Source organism: Mus musculus, chromosome 1, assembly GCF_000001635.26.
Source record: "Mus musculus strain C57BL/6J chromosome 1, GRCm38.p6 C57BL/6J".
Lineage (NCBI taxonomy): Eukaryota > Metazoa > Chordata > Mammalia > Rodentia > Muridae > Mus > Mus musculus.
Genome location: NC_000067.6, coordinates 177,776,804 through 177,795,416, shown reverse-complemented (window position 1 = coordinate 177,795,416; position 18,613 = coordinate 177,776,804). Strand labels below are relative to the sequence as shown.

The following is an 18,613-nucleotide window of genomic DNA, read 5'->3' as shown; positions in this document are numbered from 1 at the left end:
ATGAGCAGTTCCCACATTCAAAACAAGGTGCAGTGTTGGAAGTTAATGGTGGCGTATTTAGATTGTAAGAATTTTTTTCTCCCTGAAGGTACATGGTTTTGTGTGGGGGTGCCTTGTGGTCTAGGCTAATCGTGGAAAGCTTTTTTACCTAAAATTGAAACGTATGAAGAAACCGGCCTGTAAAAGGCCAGGTGCTTTGACTTGGGTCATCTTTTTACTGTGTGTGGAGCCCTATTGCTCCAACTGCCGCTTTACCACCATTCTTCAATTCACAGGGTTCTTTCACAGGTTCTTTCTCTTCCAGCAGCTTGTCTGGCAACATGCATATTTAATGGTGCTCTCACAGGTGTTGGCCTGGAATCTGACTCGCCTAGGAGGTGATCCAAAGCCCAGCCTTCACCTTTCACTTTTAAAATCAGATCTGGTAGCTGGGCTGAAGATTTAGCAAAGCGCCTAAACTCTTGCGGGGCAGAAGGATGGACTTGAGGACTGCTTGCTTTTTTACTTGAAAATGTGCACAGGTCCAGCTGCGTCGAGGAGTAGTGTGTGGTTGTACAAAGCCGTTGTGGCACTTCTCTAAAAGGGTTTCAAAATAATAGACCTTTAAAAAGTTATAGAATCAGTTTGTAGACTGTCGGTGTTACTATGTTACCAAGAAAGTGTTCTTGAGGGAGGTCATGTATCAGTCTGATCTGATGACTCTGGAATCCCCAGAGGAAAGATTGAGGAGGAGGCCAGCCGAGAAGTAAATGGTCAGACTTCTCACTCTTATAAACTCCTTACTACTTACATAGTCCTTACATTTTGTTCTTGTGTGCTTTAGAATTTTTACTAATCTCATTAGCTGTAAGAAGGTAAAGAATAGACTTTAAGCATCTATCTTCCTTCCTTCCTTTTCTTTTTTTGAGACAGGGTTTCACTGTATTGTCCTGGAACTCAAGCTGTAGTCCTGGGTGGCCTGGAACTGCCTCCCAAGTTCTTAATGGCACCATTGACCCTGTAGCATTTCTCTTTTGTGATGATTCATCTTTGTAACTAACTTACTTGACCAGCATTAGTAACTCAGTATCTACTTAATGAAGTTCTCGTAGTTACAACACTGAAGATAGTGGAATGTATAGAGTGGAGAAAGACATTTAGGGCTTGGATTGATTTTTGAGTTTATTTCATAATTTGGGTTTTAGGTATAAAGAAAAAATTATGTCACTTACAGGAAAATGGATGGAATTAGAACATTTTGCTAAGTAAGACACACTTAGAAAGACAAATGTAGTATGTTTCCTCATCCAAAGGGAAAATTTTAAAAAGACAAGAAAGAACTATCTGGAAAGAGGAAGGAGAAAGGAGATTGGGACAAAGAGTGATGAATATGATCAAAGTACATGATCCATCTGTGTTAACGTGTCAGAATGAGTCAACCATTTGTACAGTCACTATATGCTAATTAAGTATATATTCAAACAGGTTTATATTAATAAAATGTATCCTGTGTTAGAGTGTACATGCCATTTCTCCAGAGAGAGAGAGAGAGGAAGAGAGGAGTGTGTGTGTGTATTCATTCCATATTTCAAGTAGAATCACAAAATAATTCCCTGACTTAGAAAACAGCTTGAAATGTTTTTAAAGGGGCATTTCCACTGTTATACATCTTAATCAATAGGATTTCTTTTGGGGAAGAAATAGATGCAAAACTAATGGCATTTTCATTATTGGAGCACTGAAGGCCTGTCTTTTGCTTTAGGATCATAGACAGTTATTTATAAATGTGTAGGTAAATAAGTGTGTAGGACTTGAACCAAAGCATGGCCATTATTGCTGTGCTGCTGTTGGTTTTAGATCAATATAAGCATTCTTTTTTTTAATGGAAAGGAGAAAAATAAGTAGAAGAGCAGTCACAGATTGATGATTCATCCAGGGAACACCTATTCTGTATCTACCGGACAACACTTAGCTCTGCAGTGGAAATGCCAGAGAGGGTGAGCTTGTGCCTATAAGAAACTCCTAGCCTAGGAGTCTGCTATGCCAGGGCAAGGCTGAGGAAGGTGGTAAGGTGTGAGGACAGAATAGCACAGAAGTAGCTTGTTAGGAAACCTATTACCCTTCCCACTTTCCGCCAGTAAATGACTGTATTTTGTTCCTGTATTTTGTTGAGTAGAAACTACAGAGATGAGTAGAGTGTAGTAGTTGGTGCCAGTCTTATTAATTCTTAGAGAAAGCAAGGGTGTTGATCTTGGTTACCATGGTAAGCATGGTTTGCCCGTGATCAGGTAAAACTTGGTACTAGAATTTGATACTTAGGGTCCAAAACTTAACTATGATCCTTCAAGGCAAGGACAAGTGCTGCTTTCATCGAGAGTTGTTTCATAATGGAAATTTCAGGTAAGAAACAAACCCTGAGACTCATCCTTTCCACATCTGTGTATTTGAAACTGAAAGCAGCCATAACGGTGAAAGGCCAAGTGGATGTTTTTAATCTTCCAAAGCTTGTCTTGTACATCTTTCCTAAAAAGTAATGCAGATGCCTTTATATTTTTTCCTATGTGTCTGGTTATGTTTGAATAGTTCAATCAGTGTACTAGTAGTAATTTAAAATAGTCAACTTTGGAGTCACAAGCTGATTGAAACTAGTGCTTAAAAGGTAATTATTGTTATGGGTTGACATGTGCATTAGATTTGGTGAGATAGTTCTCTAGAAAAGTGAGGAGTCAGAACCAAGAAAGTGTCACTGACAGTAAGCATTAACTCAAACTGCCAGTTCTTTCCCCCTAACTCCCTTTTGGTTTTTTAAGATAGGGGTTCTCTCTGTGTATCTTTGGCTGTCCTGGAACTTGCTCTGTAGACCAGGCTGTAGGTCAGTCTAATGAGAAATAGCATCCTTTTGGGGTTTCTGGAATAGTTCAATAGAGTCTGAAACATTGTGACTTTTGCTCTAATCTATAGTGGGAACCCCACTCTTTGATTCATTTTGATTATAGTAGTGTCTGTAATCAATAGGACACTATTTAGAGTCCTAGGGGGTCTGAGAAGTGCCTCTGGGATTTGTGTATGAAATTGTTAGTCTTTGACACTTGAGCTTTTGCTGTTGTAAAAGAAGATACCAATGTTTTGTGCTCATTACACTGCCAATAGGTTGCTTTCATCTCTCTCACAGCAGGAACTCACTTAAGTGTTTAAAAAGAGGGGAATAATTTGAAAGAGCAGAAAGGCATATAAGCAAACTAAACTAAGAATGGACTCATTCTGATTGCAGACTGATTTTATTTCCTTTTAACTCCCTCTGCCCTACACCTTTTAAACTTCGAAATTAGAAACTTAGACATCAACAATATTTTATCTGAACTTCTGTTGTAGAATTGGGCTTGGTGGCTTTTGGTTTTGAAGAGCACAGAAAGAAAAAAAATATCCAAAGAATTTGTCTTCTGACTTAAGATTCAGTTAGAAAAGTCTGAGAACAATTGCAAGAAGACTAGAATTGTTATTGCATCCCTGTATCCTGCAGTGCCATTCTTTAAAGTATTGTCCTGGGCACCGTAGAAATATTATTAAAATTTAGCATTTAATCTCACATTGTTATCACTAGATCAAGAAGTAAACTCCAAGAGCAAGGGCTATACTTACTGTGTGTAATTGCTTGTTTCCTGAATTGTATGCATTCTTTCTTAGAGAGAAGGGAAAGAAACTGAAACAAGAAATGTGAGGATTTGTCTGGTGGTCGAGGAGAGTGACCAGGGCTGCTTCTGGGATCTCTCTCAGCAGCATTCATAGTATAGCACTTTAAATCTTGGGTTTCTGAGTCTGATTGGCTCAGATTGGATTACTGTGCTTGTCTGGATCAATCACTGTGGTCAGGGGCAAGTTTATTGTGATTAAGAGAAAAGAGGGGTAGCTGAACATACTCTTAAAGTTGACTTGGAGTTAATTTCATATGGAAATATAAGAAGAAACATCTAGGAAATTTGGGATTGTTCTTGTTCATAAAATATACTTTTCTGGATCAAACAATCTTTGGAACCAAATTATTTTTCTTATTACTACAATTCTAGAGCTAAAACAGACAGTGGAAATTATATAGAAACTATATAGAAATGGAAAGTTCTGGTTTCTTTGGAAAGTCAGTTAGATCAAATGATGTTTCATTGGGGCACACAGGTAAATAGAATGTTTTCCTGAAGCAGACACAGGTGAATGGTTTTTTTTTTTCTTTTTTCTTTTTGCTAAAGCAGACAAGTGAAAGGACTCATGATGTTTAGGAGGAATATAAATATGACCGGACAGACGCTGATTCGCTTTACTCAGCCTAGCTAGTCTTCTTTGATGACAGCTTGCATATATTGGTTCACCTTACATTGTGTTGTTGAGCTTTGCTTATGGTGATGTCATAGAGAGAAACTTGCTGAAGAACTTCTCATGAGGTTCCCGCAACTTCTTGCTGCTGCAGCAGACTTGGGCTGGTTAGCGAGCCTTACAGTTTCTTATGGATTGAACTGCAGCTGCTGATTCGTGTGTTGGTGTTTGCTAGTGGACTAGACTGAGAACAACAAAGATTAGAATCGCCCCAAAGAACTATTTCTAAACAGGTCCCCCAAATCTTAATAACCTTCTTTTCCACTACCTCTGGTGAGTAGTGGGCTAGAGGGGAGGTTGAGCCCTTATTAAAGTAGGTTGAGAAAACTTTATGCCTAAAATATAGTTGGGGGTTTTTTGTTGTTGTTTTGTTTTGTTTTTTTTGTTTTTTCAATACAGGGTTTCTCTGTATAGCCCTGGCTGTCCTGGAACTCACTTTGTAGACCAGACTGGTCACGAACTCAGAAATCCACCTGCCTCTGCCTCCCAAGTGCTAGAATTAAAGGCGTGCGCCACCACCTCCCAGCAACAACATATTTTTTAAAGGCCAAAAAGGATTCATTATAAACCTTGCTGTTTGTTCTAGGTGAATTTTGTTGTTGTTGTTTTGGGTTTGTTTTTGTTATAATGTTATTCCAAAGCTCTGTGATGTAATACCCAAGTTATTAAGAAGCTTAATGTAAACTCTTGGGGCTTTTTGTTTGTTTGTTTGTTTGTTTTTTGGTTTTGGGTTGTTTTTTTGTTGTTGTTGTTGTTGTTTTTTTTTTTGTTTTTTTGAGTCAGAGGTTCACTCTGTGGTCGAGGCTTGCCTGGAATTTAACTGTTCTTTTATCTCAGCCCCCTGAGTGCTGGGATTGCAGGCTTTTGTCATAATGCTTGATTAAGATTATTTTTATTCTTTTTCTGTTTGTTTATTTTAAAGATATAAGTGTTTTGTTTGCTTGTATGGCTGTGTACCACCTGTACTGGTTCCCTGTGAGGGTCTGAAGAAGGTCAGAAAAAGGCATTGGATTACTTACAACTAGAGGTATATGGTTGTGAGCTGCCACGTGGGTACTAAGAATTAAACTGAAGTCCTCAGCAGGAATAAGTTAACTTCTAACCCCTCTCTTCATATGCCTTAGTTACTTTTTTTATTGCTGTGATAAAACACCATGATTACTAAGGCAACTTGCAAGAGAAAGCATTTAATTTGGCTCATGGTTTCAGAGTCCATTACTTTTCGATTTAGCCTCAGGCAAAAATTTTGGACAAGGGCAAAAAAGCAGCCACATTCTTTGCCAAAATTTCACAAAAATGTTCTCTAGCCCAGTTGCTATTACTTGCCTCTAGAGCCTTTTGAGCTGGGCCTCTACAAACAGCCTGTATAGCTCTCAGCAGTATTCTCTTCCAAGATCCTACTAGGATGGCCCAATAAACTCTGCTCGCATGGTTCAACTATTTGCCTAATCCAAAGTCTCAGAATCTTCACCACCTGGTCAGGCCTGTCATAATAGTCTACTCCCTGGTACCAGTTTCTGTCTTTATTACTTTTCTGTTGCCAGAACCACACCATGACCAAAGCAACTTAAAAAAGAAAATGTTTATCATGGTTTCAAGGGTTAGTGTCCATGATGGCAGAGTGAAGGACCAGCTGAGAGCTCACAATTGATCCTCAACCATGAGGCAAAGTGTCATGGGAATCACTAGTCTTCCTTTGCCCAGTGACAGAACTCCTCCAACAAGGCCACACATCCTAATCCTTCCCAAACAGTTCCATTAACTGGGTACCAAATATTCAAATATATGAGTCCATGGGCGTCATTCTCATTCAAACTACCATACCAGCCTCTAGATACTTAATGTAAAAGTTACAGTCAAAAGAAAACTGGTACCAAGTATCCATTAGGGGATATATACCATGTGATGGTTTTGTGATGAAAGGTTCTCCAGTTTTCATTCATGTATTTATTGCTCATTTTTGTGCAGTTAACTTGCATTTATTCTTGATATATATACTATAAAAGTATCATGTAAGGCATTCAAATTTAGGATTTCCCAAAAAACTTTCCGTATAATATATAGTAAGGTGTTCGAGAGTTATACTTTTTTTGTTTATTTTTTGGAAGGAAAATATGTTTCAGACAAGAAAGAGCATGCTCAGGCTGGTATGGCCATAGACAAGTTTCTGTGTTTCAGACTAAATCTAGATTAAAATCGAGGCCATCTGAGGCTCGTCTGGGCATGTAGCAATGGAGTTGTGTTGGGAGTGGCTCCATCTCCTCTGATAGTTTGTAGGTGGGAAGCTGAGGTCCTGAGCAGTGGTACTCCCACTTAGAACCTCTTTGTTTTGCTATCTGCTAATGTATGTGTCCTCTCGTTGGGTCAATATCTGTGTTTGAGGACAGTTGCCTGAGCTCTCAAGATAATTTTACATTTTACAATCTATACATATTTTAGGTTAGTGTCCAAACAGGCACTTCAAATCTGAATTTTTTATCTGTTGTATTTTATGAATATGGCCATGTACTACAACTTATTTTACAGATTACCTCATTAAGAAACTTTTTATATGTAGCGGCCTCCAAGCTCATCTCACTGTGTTTTAAGATTAGTTTTTCATATCTCAACTCTCAATAAGGAAATTCAAGATTATTCCTGATATTTTCACCATATTCCTGCATTCGCTAAATTTAAATAATTTAAACTGAACTGGTTATTTAAAAATGGAAGTTAGTATTTTAGTGAGCAAACTTTGCAGCAAAATGGGATTTCTAGTCTTTTATAATTGAACTTTCCCAGCCCAAACTATGTATTAACTTGGATGAACTTAGGGAGGAGGCTAATTTATCTCCGTGAAATTATTCTTCATAACCATCTGCCTTTAAAAAATATCCATGCCAGATTTCAACTCTTAGATGTGGCCGTTGTTATCACTATTACCTGTCATGGCAAATAGTAGCTGAGAGAATAGGCGTTTGTTACATAGCATGAGCATTCTTAGGTGGTAATAATAATAATAATGGCAGCCTTTAGACAAATCGTGGGCTGAGTGGGGCACTTTTGAGACAGGGCCTTATGCAGCCCAGACTGGCCTCACTCACTGCTGTAGCTGAGGGTGACTTGAATTCTTGGTCTTCCTGCCTCTACCTCCCAATAGCTGAGATTGCAGAGGTGCACCACCAATATATAAATTTTTATTTTACATATGTAAACATTTTTCTCCCAAACTGAAAAAGACTTGCACCCACTCATTGTACAGTTTTGCAAAATTATATAGAACTTGAAAATAAGGCTCTTTGTTCATAAGTGCAATGGATCTTTGATGTCCAGTAATCTGTTGTAAATGGTGAAAATAAATTTAAACCACTTAAGTTTTCAGGACTCAGCAAATGCATTTTCTTAGGCAACAAAACATGAAGAGGAGACTACAGATGAGTGAGTGACATTTAGTTTTTGGAAGGACACTCAAAGTAGAAAGATTTTCCTGCCTAGGATAGCGCCTATCTCCTCTTTCTTTCTTTCTTTCTTTGTTTCTTTGTTTCTTTCTTTCTTTCTTTTTTTTTTTTTTTTTTTTTTGTCATATAGAACAGCAGACACCTTTATTACACTATCATGAGGCTCATTTGCCTTTCCGGGCTTTGATCTTCCGCAGATAGAACTCCAGCTCCTTGCCTTCGAGCACATAGCGGTCTGCTCTGCCACACTGGCCTGGTCTTGAGGCAATACAGGCTAGAAGCTTGCCCTGCTGGAACTGCTCCAGGAGACTGCTGATTTTGGCATTCTTTTTCCTTTCGTCGTATTTCTTTTGAATTTTCTTTGATCATTTTTTGTTTAAAATCTCTTCCTCCTCAGGAGTCAGCTTGGCCCCCTTCTTGCAGCCCAGGGGCAGTGCATAGTGGGACTCGTACCACTGTCCGTAAGGCGTGCTGTCAATAAGCACGATGTAGTTCTTCACCAGGGTCTTGGTGCGGACAAGCTCGTTGTTGGATGCATTGTAGACAGCATCAATGATCCTTGTGCGAGTACAACACTCAGAGCCCCAGGAAAAGTTCCCCACATCCAATCTCAGGGCACGGTACTTCTTATTTGTCCTCGAACTCGGACTATGTATATGCGGCGAGGGCCAATCTTCGTGTTGGCAGCAGGGTCCCAGCTCATACTTCCGCTTCTTGTGGTAGGGTTTTTGCTTACCGCCGGTCTTGCGGCACTTGTGCCAGTTGTACTGAGAGATGCCCGTCGCTCGGCGCTGGCTGGCTCCTATCTCCTTTTAATGTAAGTGATTTGGTTAAGAGGTATTGAGAACATAATTTACTTTACCCTTAATGGCTGGGTTTTTAAACTTACGTATGCCGCATCCACAGTGTTTGTGGCCTAGGCTGTATGAGATTTCAGGCTTTTAATTTGTGTATGAGATGGAAGCTTCATGGTATGGAGTTTGACGCTGCTGGTATCTCGTCAGCACACAGAGACTCAGGCTGGAGGCTTTGGGATTAAGAATGAATATTCAACCTAGAGTAAATAACTGATGGCTTATCTCAAAGTTATCAGTACATTGAACATGTAAATACTTATTAAATTTAATAATTTACAATTAAACAATTTTAGTAATGACAAATTAGCATTTTCTTGGACTTAGAAATTTTAAAGTGCTTCATATTTTAAGAGATTTTTCTTGAAAATTGAGACATGTTATTTTGAAGCACAAAATGTGATTTTTTTTTTTTTTAGAAAGGCTGATTGGCCTTTTAATGATAGAAAACTGGAAACTCAATGCATTTCTTTATGAGACTAGTTAATTATTGTATGTACAGATATAAAAGAATGAAGTGGTTTTATTTGCAATTTATGGAATGGTCGTTAACATTAAACAAATCTAGTTATCTGTCAACAGATGATATTTTATTAATTCATAAAGAACCAAATGGCATAATTTGCATATACAGTTGTCTTACATATAAGAGAAAAATGAGAGTTGATAACTTGGAAAAAGGAGCTGAGAGGGGAGGAGAAAAGAAGGGGAATGAATATAGTCAAATACATAATACGTGATATGCTTGAGACCAGTACTTTGTTCATTGAGTGTGCAATGCTAAACACTTCAAAAGAAGAAAGTGCCTGTGGCCTCCTGTGGAGACTCTAAGGTTGAGTCCTCACATTGTGACAAAACAGCAACAAAACAGAAAATAAATATGTATTTTTTATGCAAAAAGTTTCTTCAGAAGGATACTAAAAACTTGTAACTGATGCCAAGTGGTAAGTATATGAGAAAGACTTGACAGTTTTGGTGTGTGTTTGTGTGTGTGTTTGTGTGTGTGTGTGTTTTAAAATGCTACACAATGTGCTGTTATCTATTGTATTCTCTCTTGCTGTTCAGTTTGTTGTACAAGCAAATCAGTTGCTTTGTATTTCCTTCCTTGTTTTTTAATTTAAGTTGGAAAAGTGTATGGGCATTTAATATTGTCTTAATATCTAGTTTTTGAAATTTAATATTTGACATGCTACTGTTGATTGACCATATAGCCATGTTTTCGACTACAATTCCAAGCATTAATATTTTTGATCGAATGTCTTTTAGAAAAAGAAGGTTGTAGGGATCTGTCACTAACTAAATGCTTAAGATTGATTTGTAAACTAGAGTCTTATTAGGACAACCAGTACTGGGAACTACTTGGGACACATCCTAGTTTAAATCCATCCAAGAATACAAATTCCAGATCCAGTTCCTTGACATATAGCAAAGAGCAATGGGGATAACCTGAGTATGTATATCAATTTAGAATAACTGTCTCTCACTGGAGGGGTGTGTGTGTGTAAAGAATCATGAATAATTAATTGATACATGTCCTATATAGGGCCAAAGTCAGCCTAAATAACTAAATTAGTTTTTCCTTTCCTAACTGTTCTCTCTTAAAAATAAATGTGACTTTGAATTCACAAATTTCTTGATCCTTTGGCAGCAGTCACTCAAGTACACTGTAGTGCTGAAAGAAGAATACAAACAATTATAGGTTTTTGGCGCATATATTTATTTATTTATTTCACTTTCAGCAAGAATGTATTCTCAAGCTCAATGTCCTTTTCTTCTGTTTCAGGGAGGGAATAACGCTGGCCACACAGTTGTCGTAGATTCTGTGGAATATGACTTTCATCTTTTACCTAGTGGAATAATTAACCCAAATGTTACTGCCTTTATCGGTAAGTGTTTAAACTGAACTTCTTGGGGGCAGCATGGTAGTTTTTCATTATCAAAACTGACTTTACATTTCACTGACCAGATGGTTCCTTGATGCCTCACGACTTTTGGCTGTGATACCGTATAGGACAGACCTGCCAAGCAGCTTCTCACTCGCGGGTCTTGCAGAGGTGGTTCCCAGGGTGTTTACTTTGCAGGCACCTATGTGCATCATAGCCTTATTCCATACAGAAGTTCTTGTCATCAATAAGTTTTCCAAAGACTTTCAACTTTGACTCTCTATAAGAAATATTTCATTCTAAACCCTTACAGTCTGATGATTTATATTCTGTTGTTTAAAAATGTTCATGTCACACTAAATTAATTTTGTGATCACTAGTAGAGTGTGGTTCTGAAAGACATTGGTATAGGTGGTGATCCGGCTGTGCCCTTAGCTTCTTTCAGAACATGATTGATTTGTTACAAAGAAATTCCAAGTAGTTTTGAACATAATTTTAGTGTTTTATATCCCTTATCTCTTCCTTTCTCACTCTCTCTCTCTCTCTCTCTCTCTCACACACACACACACACATATATATATATATATATATATATATAAAATAAACTTTGAGTACTTTCTGTGGGAATTCCTTAATAAAATATGGTGTTTTATTAATAATGAATGTAACTTGTTCTAGTCAAAATAGATAGTTATTATAGATGTCTATATTTTAACATTTATGTATGTGTCTATATTATAATTACAGGTGTTTAAGGTGGAGGATTGTTTGTTTCTTTTAGGAAATGGAGTGGTAATTCATCTTCCTGGATTGTTTGAAGAAGCGGAGAAAAATGTTCAGAAGGGAAAAGGTATGAATGAATGGGTCTAACTGTAATGTGTTATTTTATACAGTTTCAGTAAGATCTCATGCTGGATAGACTGAGTGAGTATTTGTCCTGTACTTAGAATTTTCACTCATAGTACCTATTTCTAATGAAGGATAACATCCTCATAGATCTTTATGAAGGTGCCAAGTCCTTGATATGTTCATTACAAACAAACTTCATCTTGAGGTAGCTCTGACAGTGTGCCTACTACCAGCTCTTGGAGTTTTTGCACATTGCTAGAACTTCCTTCTGGACTATACTGCTTCATCCTTGAAAGGATCTTATCCCCAAAGTAAGGGATCATGCACTGACCTGAAAAAAAACACCCTTGAGTCTTGCCTTTACTGTCAGCCGTGGATACTCGTTAGGGTGGGAGGGAATTTACAAGGAAAGTAATACACAGTTAAGGGACATTCTTAATTCTTAATACAGTTTCCCTCAAGATGAGCTCAGATTTAAAATGTTCTCTATTGTGTTTGAGTTGTGTTGGGTTTTAAATAATCCATCCTTAAGTGTTCTTGACTATAATGTTCTTGACTAAGACACCCTGGCCCCCCTCTGTCTCTGTTGCCCACCCTCCCAACTACCCTCCTCATTTTTTTACCCATGTCCTCATCTCTCATCTCCCCCTAATTTATTGGGTGATGAGACCTAGGTGTGAAAGTTCATAGCCCCTGGTCTTGATCTCTTATAGTTACATGGGGAGATACATCTATCTCATTACTGAGATATACTAAATGTAGTCATCTACAATACTGTGGAGAAATACTAAGTTTATTTTGTCTAGTCATATTTCTTTATAACTCTTTTGTGAGGGGTGGCATTACTAAGACCAACTTCTCTAGAATTTCTCCCATGCTATATACCTGATCCCCACACCTAGTCCAGAAAATATTTTCCTGCTGTTTTCTTTTTTTGGGTTCTTAGGAATATTTAGGAACTATTTAGAACAAAATATTTGGAGATAAGAGTATGAATGAGCTTGTACATTGAACAGTGACAAACTTGATATGCAGAAGAAGACATGCAAACACGATTGCTTTAGTAAAAACACTTGCAGACATTCTGTTCATAAAAAAGTAAGTCTTAAAAATTGTTGCACAAAATGTTTGATAAAGTATATCTTTTCTTTCCTAGGTCTAGATGGCTGGGAGAAAAGGCTTATCATATCGGACAGAGCTCATATTGGTAGGAGGCCATTTGTATTTCTTTATATTTCCTCTCAGTCAAATGTATCAAGAGAAAGCATTTAGAGATGATGAATTATTTCTATGTTTGTTTAAGGATTGTAGTTGAAGTTAAAATAGTAATATCTTGATTTTTTTTCTTTGTTTTGTTTTGACAAGAACTAGATTGGAAATATACCTATTTCTGAAGACAAGTATAGTTAAGCAGATGAGTAGCAGAACCAGTATTTTGTAATGTCTTTAGTCATTAAAGAATAAATCATATAAATAATAAATCCAAAGCATTTCTTTGCATGGTTGACATTCCTGTAAGGATGCGTTTGCCCTGTGGCAAGTCTTTAGAATGACTGTGCAGATGGGCTGAATTCAGTCTTTAGAACAGCTGTCTGCACAGTGACGAGTGACCTCTCTTCAGTCACACTAGTTTTCTCCATGAACTAGAACTGGATACTAAAATTAATTTCAGCTGTCACCAGTAAGATTGGTCTTTTCTTCTTGGTTATCATTCCTGAGCCGATAGGATTGGTTAGCAGTGACGTGTTTACAAGATGATTACCTAGGTAGTAGGGGATTTAGACCAATAGAGAACTTTGTTATGGACCTGAAGCTATTAAAAGGTATCTGTTCCTCTCCCCACCCCCCAATCTCTCTGACTCTCTCTTCCCCTCTCATCTTATTTATTTATGGTTTTTGTTTCAAGACGGGTTTTTTGTTTGTTTGTTTGTTTGTTTGTTTTTGTATTTTGTAGCCCTGGCTGTCTTGGAACTCAACTCTGTAGACCAGGCTGGAACTCAGAGATCCACCTGCCTCTGCCTCCTGAGTGCTGGAATTAAAGGCTTGTGCCACTACCGTTTAGCTCATTGTTCTTTTTTAAAAAGGTCTTAACCAAAATGGAAATCAAATAACTGTGGCTATGTAACAGCTTCAGATTTGAGCCTTGTGCAGCACCTCAGTAACCCAGTAAAATAATGGCAAGAAGTTCAGCCAGTAGTGTGCTTGCCTTGTAAACGTATGACCTGAATTCCTTGGCATATGTGCCCATACATGTACATTACACAAACAATAATAAAGTAAAAATAAAATAACTTTTTGAGGAAAACTGTATTGAATTTACATAGTTTATATGAAAAATGTTGTCTTTCCCATTATATTGTTCAGTAGGGATTTGTCTTAGTTAGGGTTTTACTGTTGTGGACAGACACCATGACCAAGGCAACTCTCATAAGGACAACATTTAATTGGGGCTGGCTTACAGGTTCAGAGGTTCAGTCCATTATCATCAAGGGAGCATGGCAGTGTCTAGGCAGGCATAGTGCAGGAGGATCTGAGAGTTATACATCTCATCTGAAGGCCTCTAGGAGAAGACTGGCTTCCAGGCAGCTAGGATGAGGGTCTTGAAGTCCATACCCACAGTGACACACCTACTCCAACAGGGCCACATGCTCTAATAGTGCTACTCCCTGGGTCAAATTAAGGAAACCATCACAGGACTTCTTTTGGGGGGGGCAGGGTGGGGGGGATTGTCAAGACAGGGTTTCTCTGTATATCCCTGGCTGTCCTGGAACTCACTTTGTAGGCCAGGCTGGCCTCGAACTCAGAAATCCACCTGCCTCTGCCTCTCAAGTACTGGGATTAAAGGCGTGCATCACAGGACTTCTTAATCTATAAAATCTGCAAAGAGCAAATTTGTGCTAATATTGTGAAACCTTTTCATATCATGCAAAGAGACAGGGTGTGGGAATGGTGCAAAGGGGTCAGAAGGCCCTTTTTAATTTTGACTTTGAATCAGAGGCTTGCTAAGTTGCCAGGCAGTCCTGATACTCACTGTATATTCCAATCTGGCCTCAAACATGCGATCCTCTGACCCTGCTCTCTCACCCTTCTGTCTTAACACAATTTGCCAGCAATAAAATAACAAGCAAAATGGAAGCATGCTGCTTGTCCAGTCTTTCCTGCTGTTGTCATAGATTTCATGTCAACATTATAGTAGAAACTTGATACAGTGTCAGTATTTTGAATTGCCTATTTTCTTCCAAAGAAATTTTAAAATGATGAAGCTGCTATGCAGTTTAATACGTAAGCAGGGGTTGAAGAGATGACTCAGTGGCTTAAGAGCTGTCATCACTTTGCTGAGAACCCAGTTTTGATTCCCAGTTCCTACATGGTGGTTCATAACCATCGAGAACTCCACTTCCATGGAATTTGATGCTTTCTTTTAACCTCTGGGTACTAGGCATACATGTAGGCAAAACACACATACAATAACTTTAAATATTTTTTAAGTAAAATAATTAAGCAACTTAATGCAAAATTTTTGACCTAGCATATTGATATAGCATATTGACCTAGCATATTGATATAGTTTGTAATAAGAAAGATGCTTATTCCAAGTAGCCTGAAAAGTGAATAGACGACTTAAATATAGTAAGCATCTGAAATCCAGATGTTTGCTGTTTGTCATTTTGCTTATACATTGAATACCTAGCTTGTGCTAGACATGATACCAGACGTTGAAGGTTCAAGAGTGTTAGAAAAGACAATATTAAAAAGAAAAATCCTTTAATCGAGCTTGTGAGCACAATACAGTACATAAGATAATATAATGAATGTGTCATGGCTTCAGGATGAAGCTGGGTGTCAGGAGAGCAGTCCTAAGCAGGAGCAGTCAGTTTTGGGAGAGGTAGTGGGAACATGTCCATGTTCGTTCTAGATGAAGTGCCTGGGACCGTTCACTGAGAAATGAGGCCCCAGTGGAGATGAGGCACGAGATAACAAGCAGAGGTGTTAGCTGTATTGTGGGCTATGCTGAATGCGTTATTTTATTAAATGTGTTAAAGCTTAAGTAGAGAGCTGGGGATGTAGTTACATGGTAGAAAATCCTGAGTACTTACCAGTATCAAATACTTGCATAATTAAAACTCAACCAAGTTTATTTATAACAATACTTTTACAGGCATGCTAATGAAACTGCAAAGGATGTACAGTTATCTTTCAGCTTAAAAATTACACTAATTCTCAAGGTTTTTGTTCTTTTGTTTTTGTCCTTCAATGTCTAGGCCTGTAGAAAACAAAAGCAGTATTCATAACAACTTCAGAGAGAGTAATCAAAACTAGTTAGAAGGCATTAAGGTTCTACCCCATGAGAGTCATTGTTCTGATTATACTAATGGCTTCCTGGGGCCTAGGAAGAGCTTTGTCGGGGTACTAAATTAATTTTTGAAAATACAGCTCTACTGCTTTCTGTCAACTGTTTATTTGTTGTTTTTCTAGTTGCTTTTAAAAACTTCTCTGATAATGAAAAATAAGTATTTAAGTGCAAATGCTTTTGTATTCAGAAGAAAGTGTATGGCATATTCTAGAACCTCAGTCATAACTGACTTGCAAAGTTACTGTTAATGAAACAATTCTTAAGGATAATTCTAGCACCTGAAATACGTTAGAAAGGCTATTGTCTTGGCAACAGGATAGGAACATGATAATAAACTAATCATATGATAGCAGTTTGAAGTACAACATGACAGACTGAAATTCACTAAAGCGTAAACAAAATACTCAATCACCATAGTCTTTAAAATCTATAGTCTTCCAAGAAAAATTGCTATGATGATTTTTCTGTTTCCTTTGATCAAAAGTGACACAGCCTTTGCTTCTTTTACAGATTAATTTTGACATTTGAAACTTTATTTAAAATTGTAGTTTATATTGTCTTTTGCATCTGGCCTCCACTGAACAGTCTGCCTATAATTGTTACAATTCTATTGCTATTGCTTCTTGAAGCAGGTTTTTCTTTTTAAAAAATTGTTACCTAAAATTCTATTATGAATATACACAAATTTTTATCCCCTTGACCATTGATGAAGATTGAGTTTTTCCAGTATTGGTGTATTAAAAATAGCATTGCTGTGACTTTCTTGTAGCTATCATTGAATGTGTAATATTTCAGTATAATTTTAAGGATGCTCTTTTATCTACTTATTAATTCACACACTGCAGACTCAGCATCTGTAATGTAATTGACATAAAAATCTCAAAACTCTCACTAGGTGTACTGGCTAGTTTTGTGTCAGCTTGTCACAGCTGGAGTTATCACAGAGAAAGGAGCTTCAGTTGAGGAAATGCCTCCATGAGATCCAACTGTAAGGCATTTTCTCAATTAGTGATCAAGGGGGAAAGGCCCATTGTGGGTGGGACCATCTCTGGGCTGGTAGTCTTGGGTTCTATAAGAGAGCAGGCTGAGCAAGCCAGAGGAAGCAAGCCAGTAAAGAACATCCCTCCATTGCCTCTGCATCAGCTCCTGCTTTCTGACCTGCTTGAGTTCCAGTCCTGACTTCCTTTGGTGATGATCAGCAGTGTGGAAGTGTGAGCCAAATAAACCCTTTCCTCCCCAGCTTGCTTCTTGGTCATGATGTTTGTGCAGGAATAGAAACCCTGACTAAGACACTAGGCTTGCCAGAGGAAACTGGTAATCATGCTAACAAAGCTTTAACTTTACCTTGCCAGGCAGGCTACAGGTAGGACTACCCTCCTAGTTTGTACAGTGTCTCAAAACGCAGCTTAGGGAAACAACACTTCCTGCGTAGCTTGGAGGCTAAGGCCCTGAGAGGGTAGTTTCAGTCCAGGTTTTATCAGAGTTTTCTAGTTTCTATGTCTAATGTGTATCTTTTAATGTTTTTTGTTTGGTTGTTTTTGGTTTTTGGGTGTTTTGGGTTATTTTAGTTTGGTTTGGGTTTTTTTTGTTGTTGTTGTTGTTTTCAAGGTGGGGTTTTTCTGTGTAGCCCTGGCTGTCCTGGAACTCACTTTGTAGACCAGGCTAGCCTCGAACTCAGAAATTAGTCTGCCTCTGCCTCCCAAGTGTTGGGATTAAAAGTGTGTGCCACCACTGCCCAGCATCTTTTAACGTTTTTAAGTTCAGTTGTTCTTTTACAAATGTTTCCCCTAATTCTAAAAACTCAATCATTCTGTTTAACATTTGCATATTTCAATATATTTATTTTGAAATAATATAATTGGTGGAAAGAAATAGTGGCATAATATGCAAAAGTCATAGAATTGTAATACCTGAAACGAGTGAGTTTTATGGTCTGTTAATTATAAAGCTGTTAAGTAGATAAACTTTAGTTAGAAGTTCAGAAACCAAACCCTAGACCTGCCAGTCTGTAAGCTGCTTATGTAGTCAGTCAGTAAATATTTGAGTACTTCCTGCTACAGAAATTAACTAGCAAATTGACATTGTCCTGCTACTCAGTGTGTGTCGGAGTGTGTGAATGTGTATGTATACATAGAAAGAGGCACACTGCACAGGAAGCTTACAGTTGTAGTCAAGGACTGCTGGTGTGAGCAGAATGGTGTTTGCTATATAAGACTTTTTCTGAAGAGTAGTAGAAAGCCCTTAAGTTTCAAAGACAAGGTTGTGATGACTTGTTTGTGTCTTGGCAAGAAATTTTTGGATGCATTAAAGAATTTTGATCCATGTCCAAGAGTGGAAAGAGGCACACAGACTAGAGTGTAGTTTTAGTGAAAGGTGATGTGAAGTTTGGGCCTAGGGTGGAAGAAAGGGGAAGCATTGCGGTGAGCTCTTAACCCCTGGGGTCCAGAACTTGAAGGTGTAGAGGAAGAAGGGGGCCGTATCTTTATAGATTGAACTTCATTGAGTTTTAGGTTAGGATATTCTAAAATTGGCCTTTTGTCGTCTTCTTTTTTGCTCTCTTCAAACATTGTATAATCCAAGCTGGCCTGAACTCACCATGTAGCCCAGACCTGCCTCAAACGTGTGATCCTCCTCCTGCCGGCCTATTTAATGCTGAAATTACTAGTGTAAGTTGCTGTTGTTACCTTTAGAAACATATCTGTACAATTTGTCAGAAGCAAGGTTGGAAGGATCTCTGGTCTGAGTAGTTTGGAATATTTTTACCTTGACTGTTCTTTGTTTCAGTAACAACTGTGGTTTGTTTGATTTCTCCTCAGTGTTTGACTTTCATCAAGCAGCTGATGGTATCCAGGAACAGCAGAGACAAGAGCAAGCAGGAAAAAAGTATGACAT

General features: G+C 38.1%; 1 protein-coding gene and 1 pseudogene across 2 annotated transcripts in view; one reads left to right on the top strand and one right to left on the bottom strand.

Moving 5' to 3' along the window:
- Adss (adenylosuccinate synthetase, non muscle) overlaps nucleotides 1-18,613 on the top strand; it is a 33,520-nt gene that overhangs the window by 1,279 nt on the left and 13,628 nt on the right. For both annotated transcript variants that reach the window (XR_001785476.1, NM_007422.3), the window contains exons 2-5: nucleotides 10,419-10,521; nucleotides 11,300-11,368; nucleotides 12,524-12,574; nucleotides 18,538-18,604. Coding sequence is in view for 1 of the 2 variants with exons in the window: in NM_007422.3 (NP_031448.2) it covers nucleotides 10,419-10,521; nucleotides 11,300-11,368; nucleotides 12,524-12,574; nucleotides 18,538-18,604 (290 nt within the window). In the remaining variant the exon portion in view is untranslated. The remainder of the gene's footprint in view (nucleotides 1-10,418; nucleotides 10,522-11,299; nucleotides 11,369-12,523; nucleotides 12,575-18,537; nucleotides 18,605-18,613) is intronic.
- On the bottom strand, nucleotides 7,905-8,580 carry Gm16585 (predicted gene 16585; annotated as a pseudogene).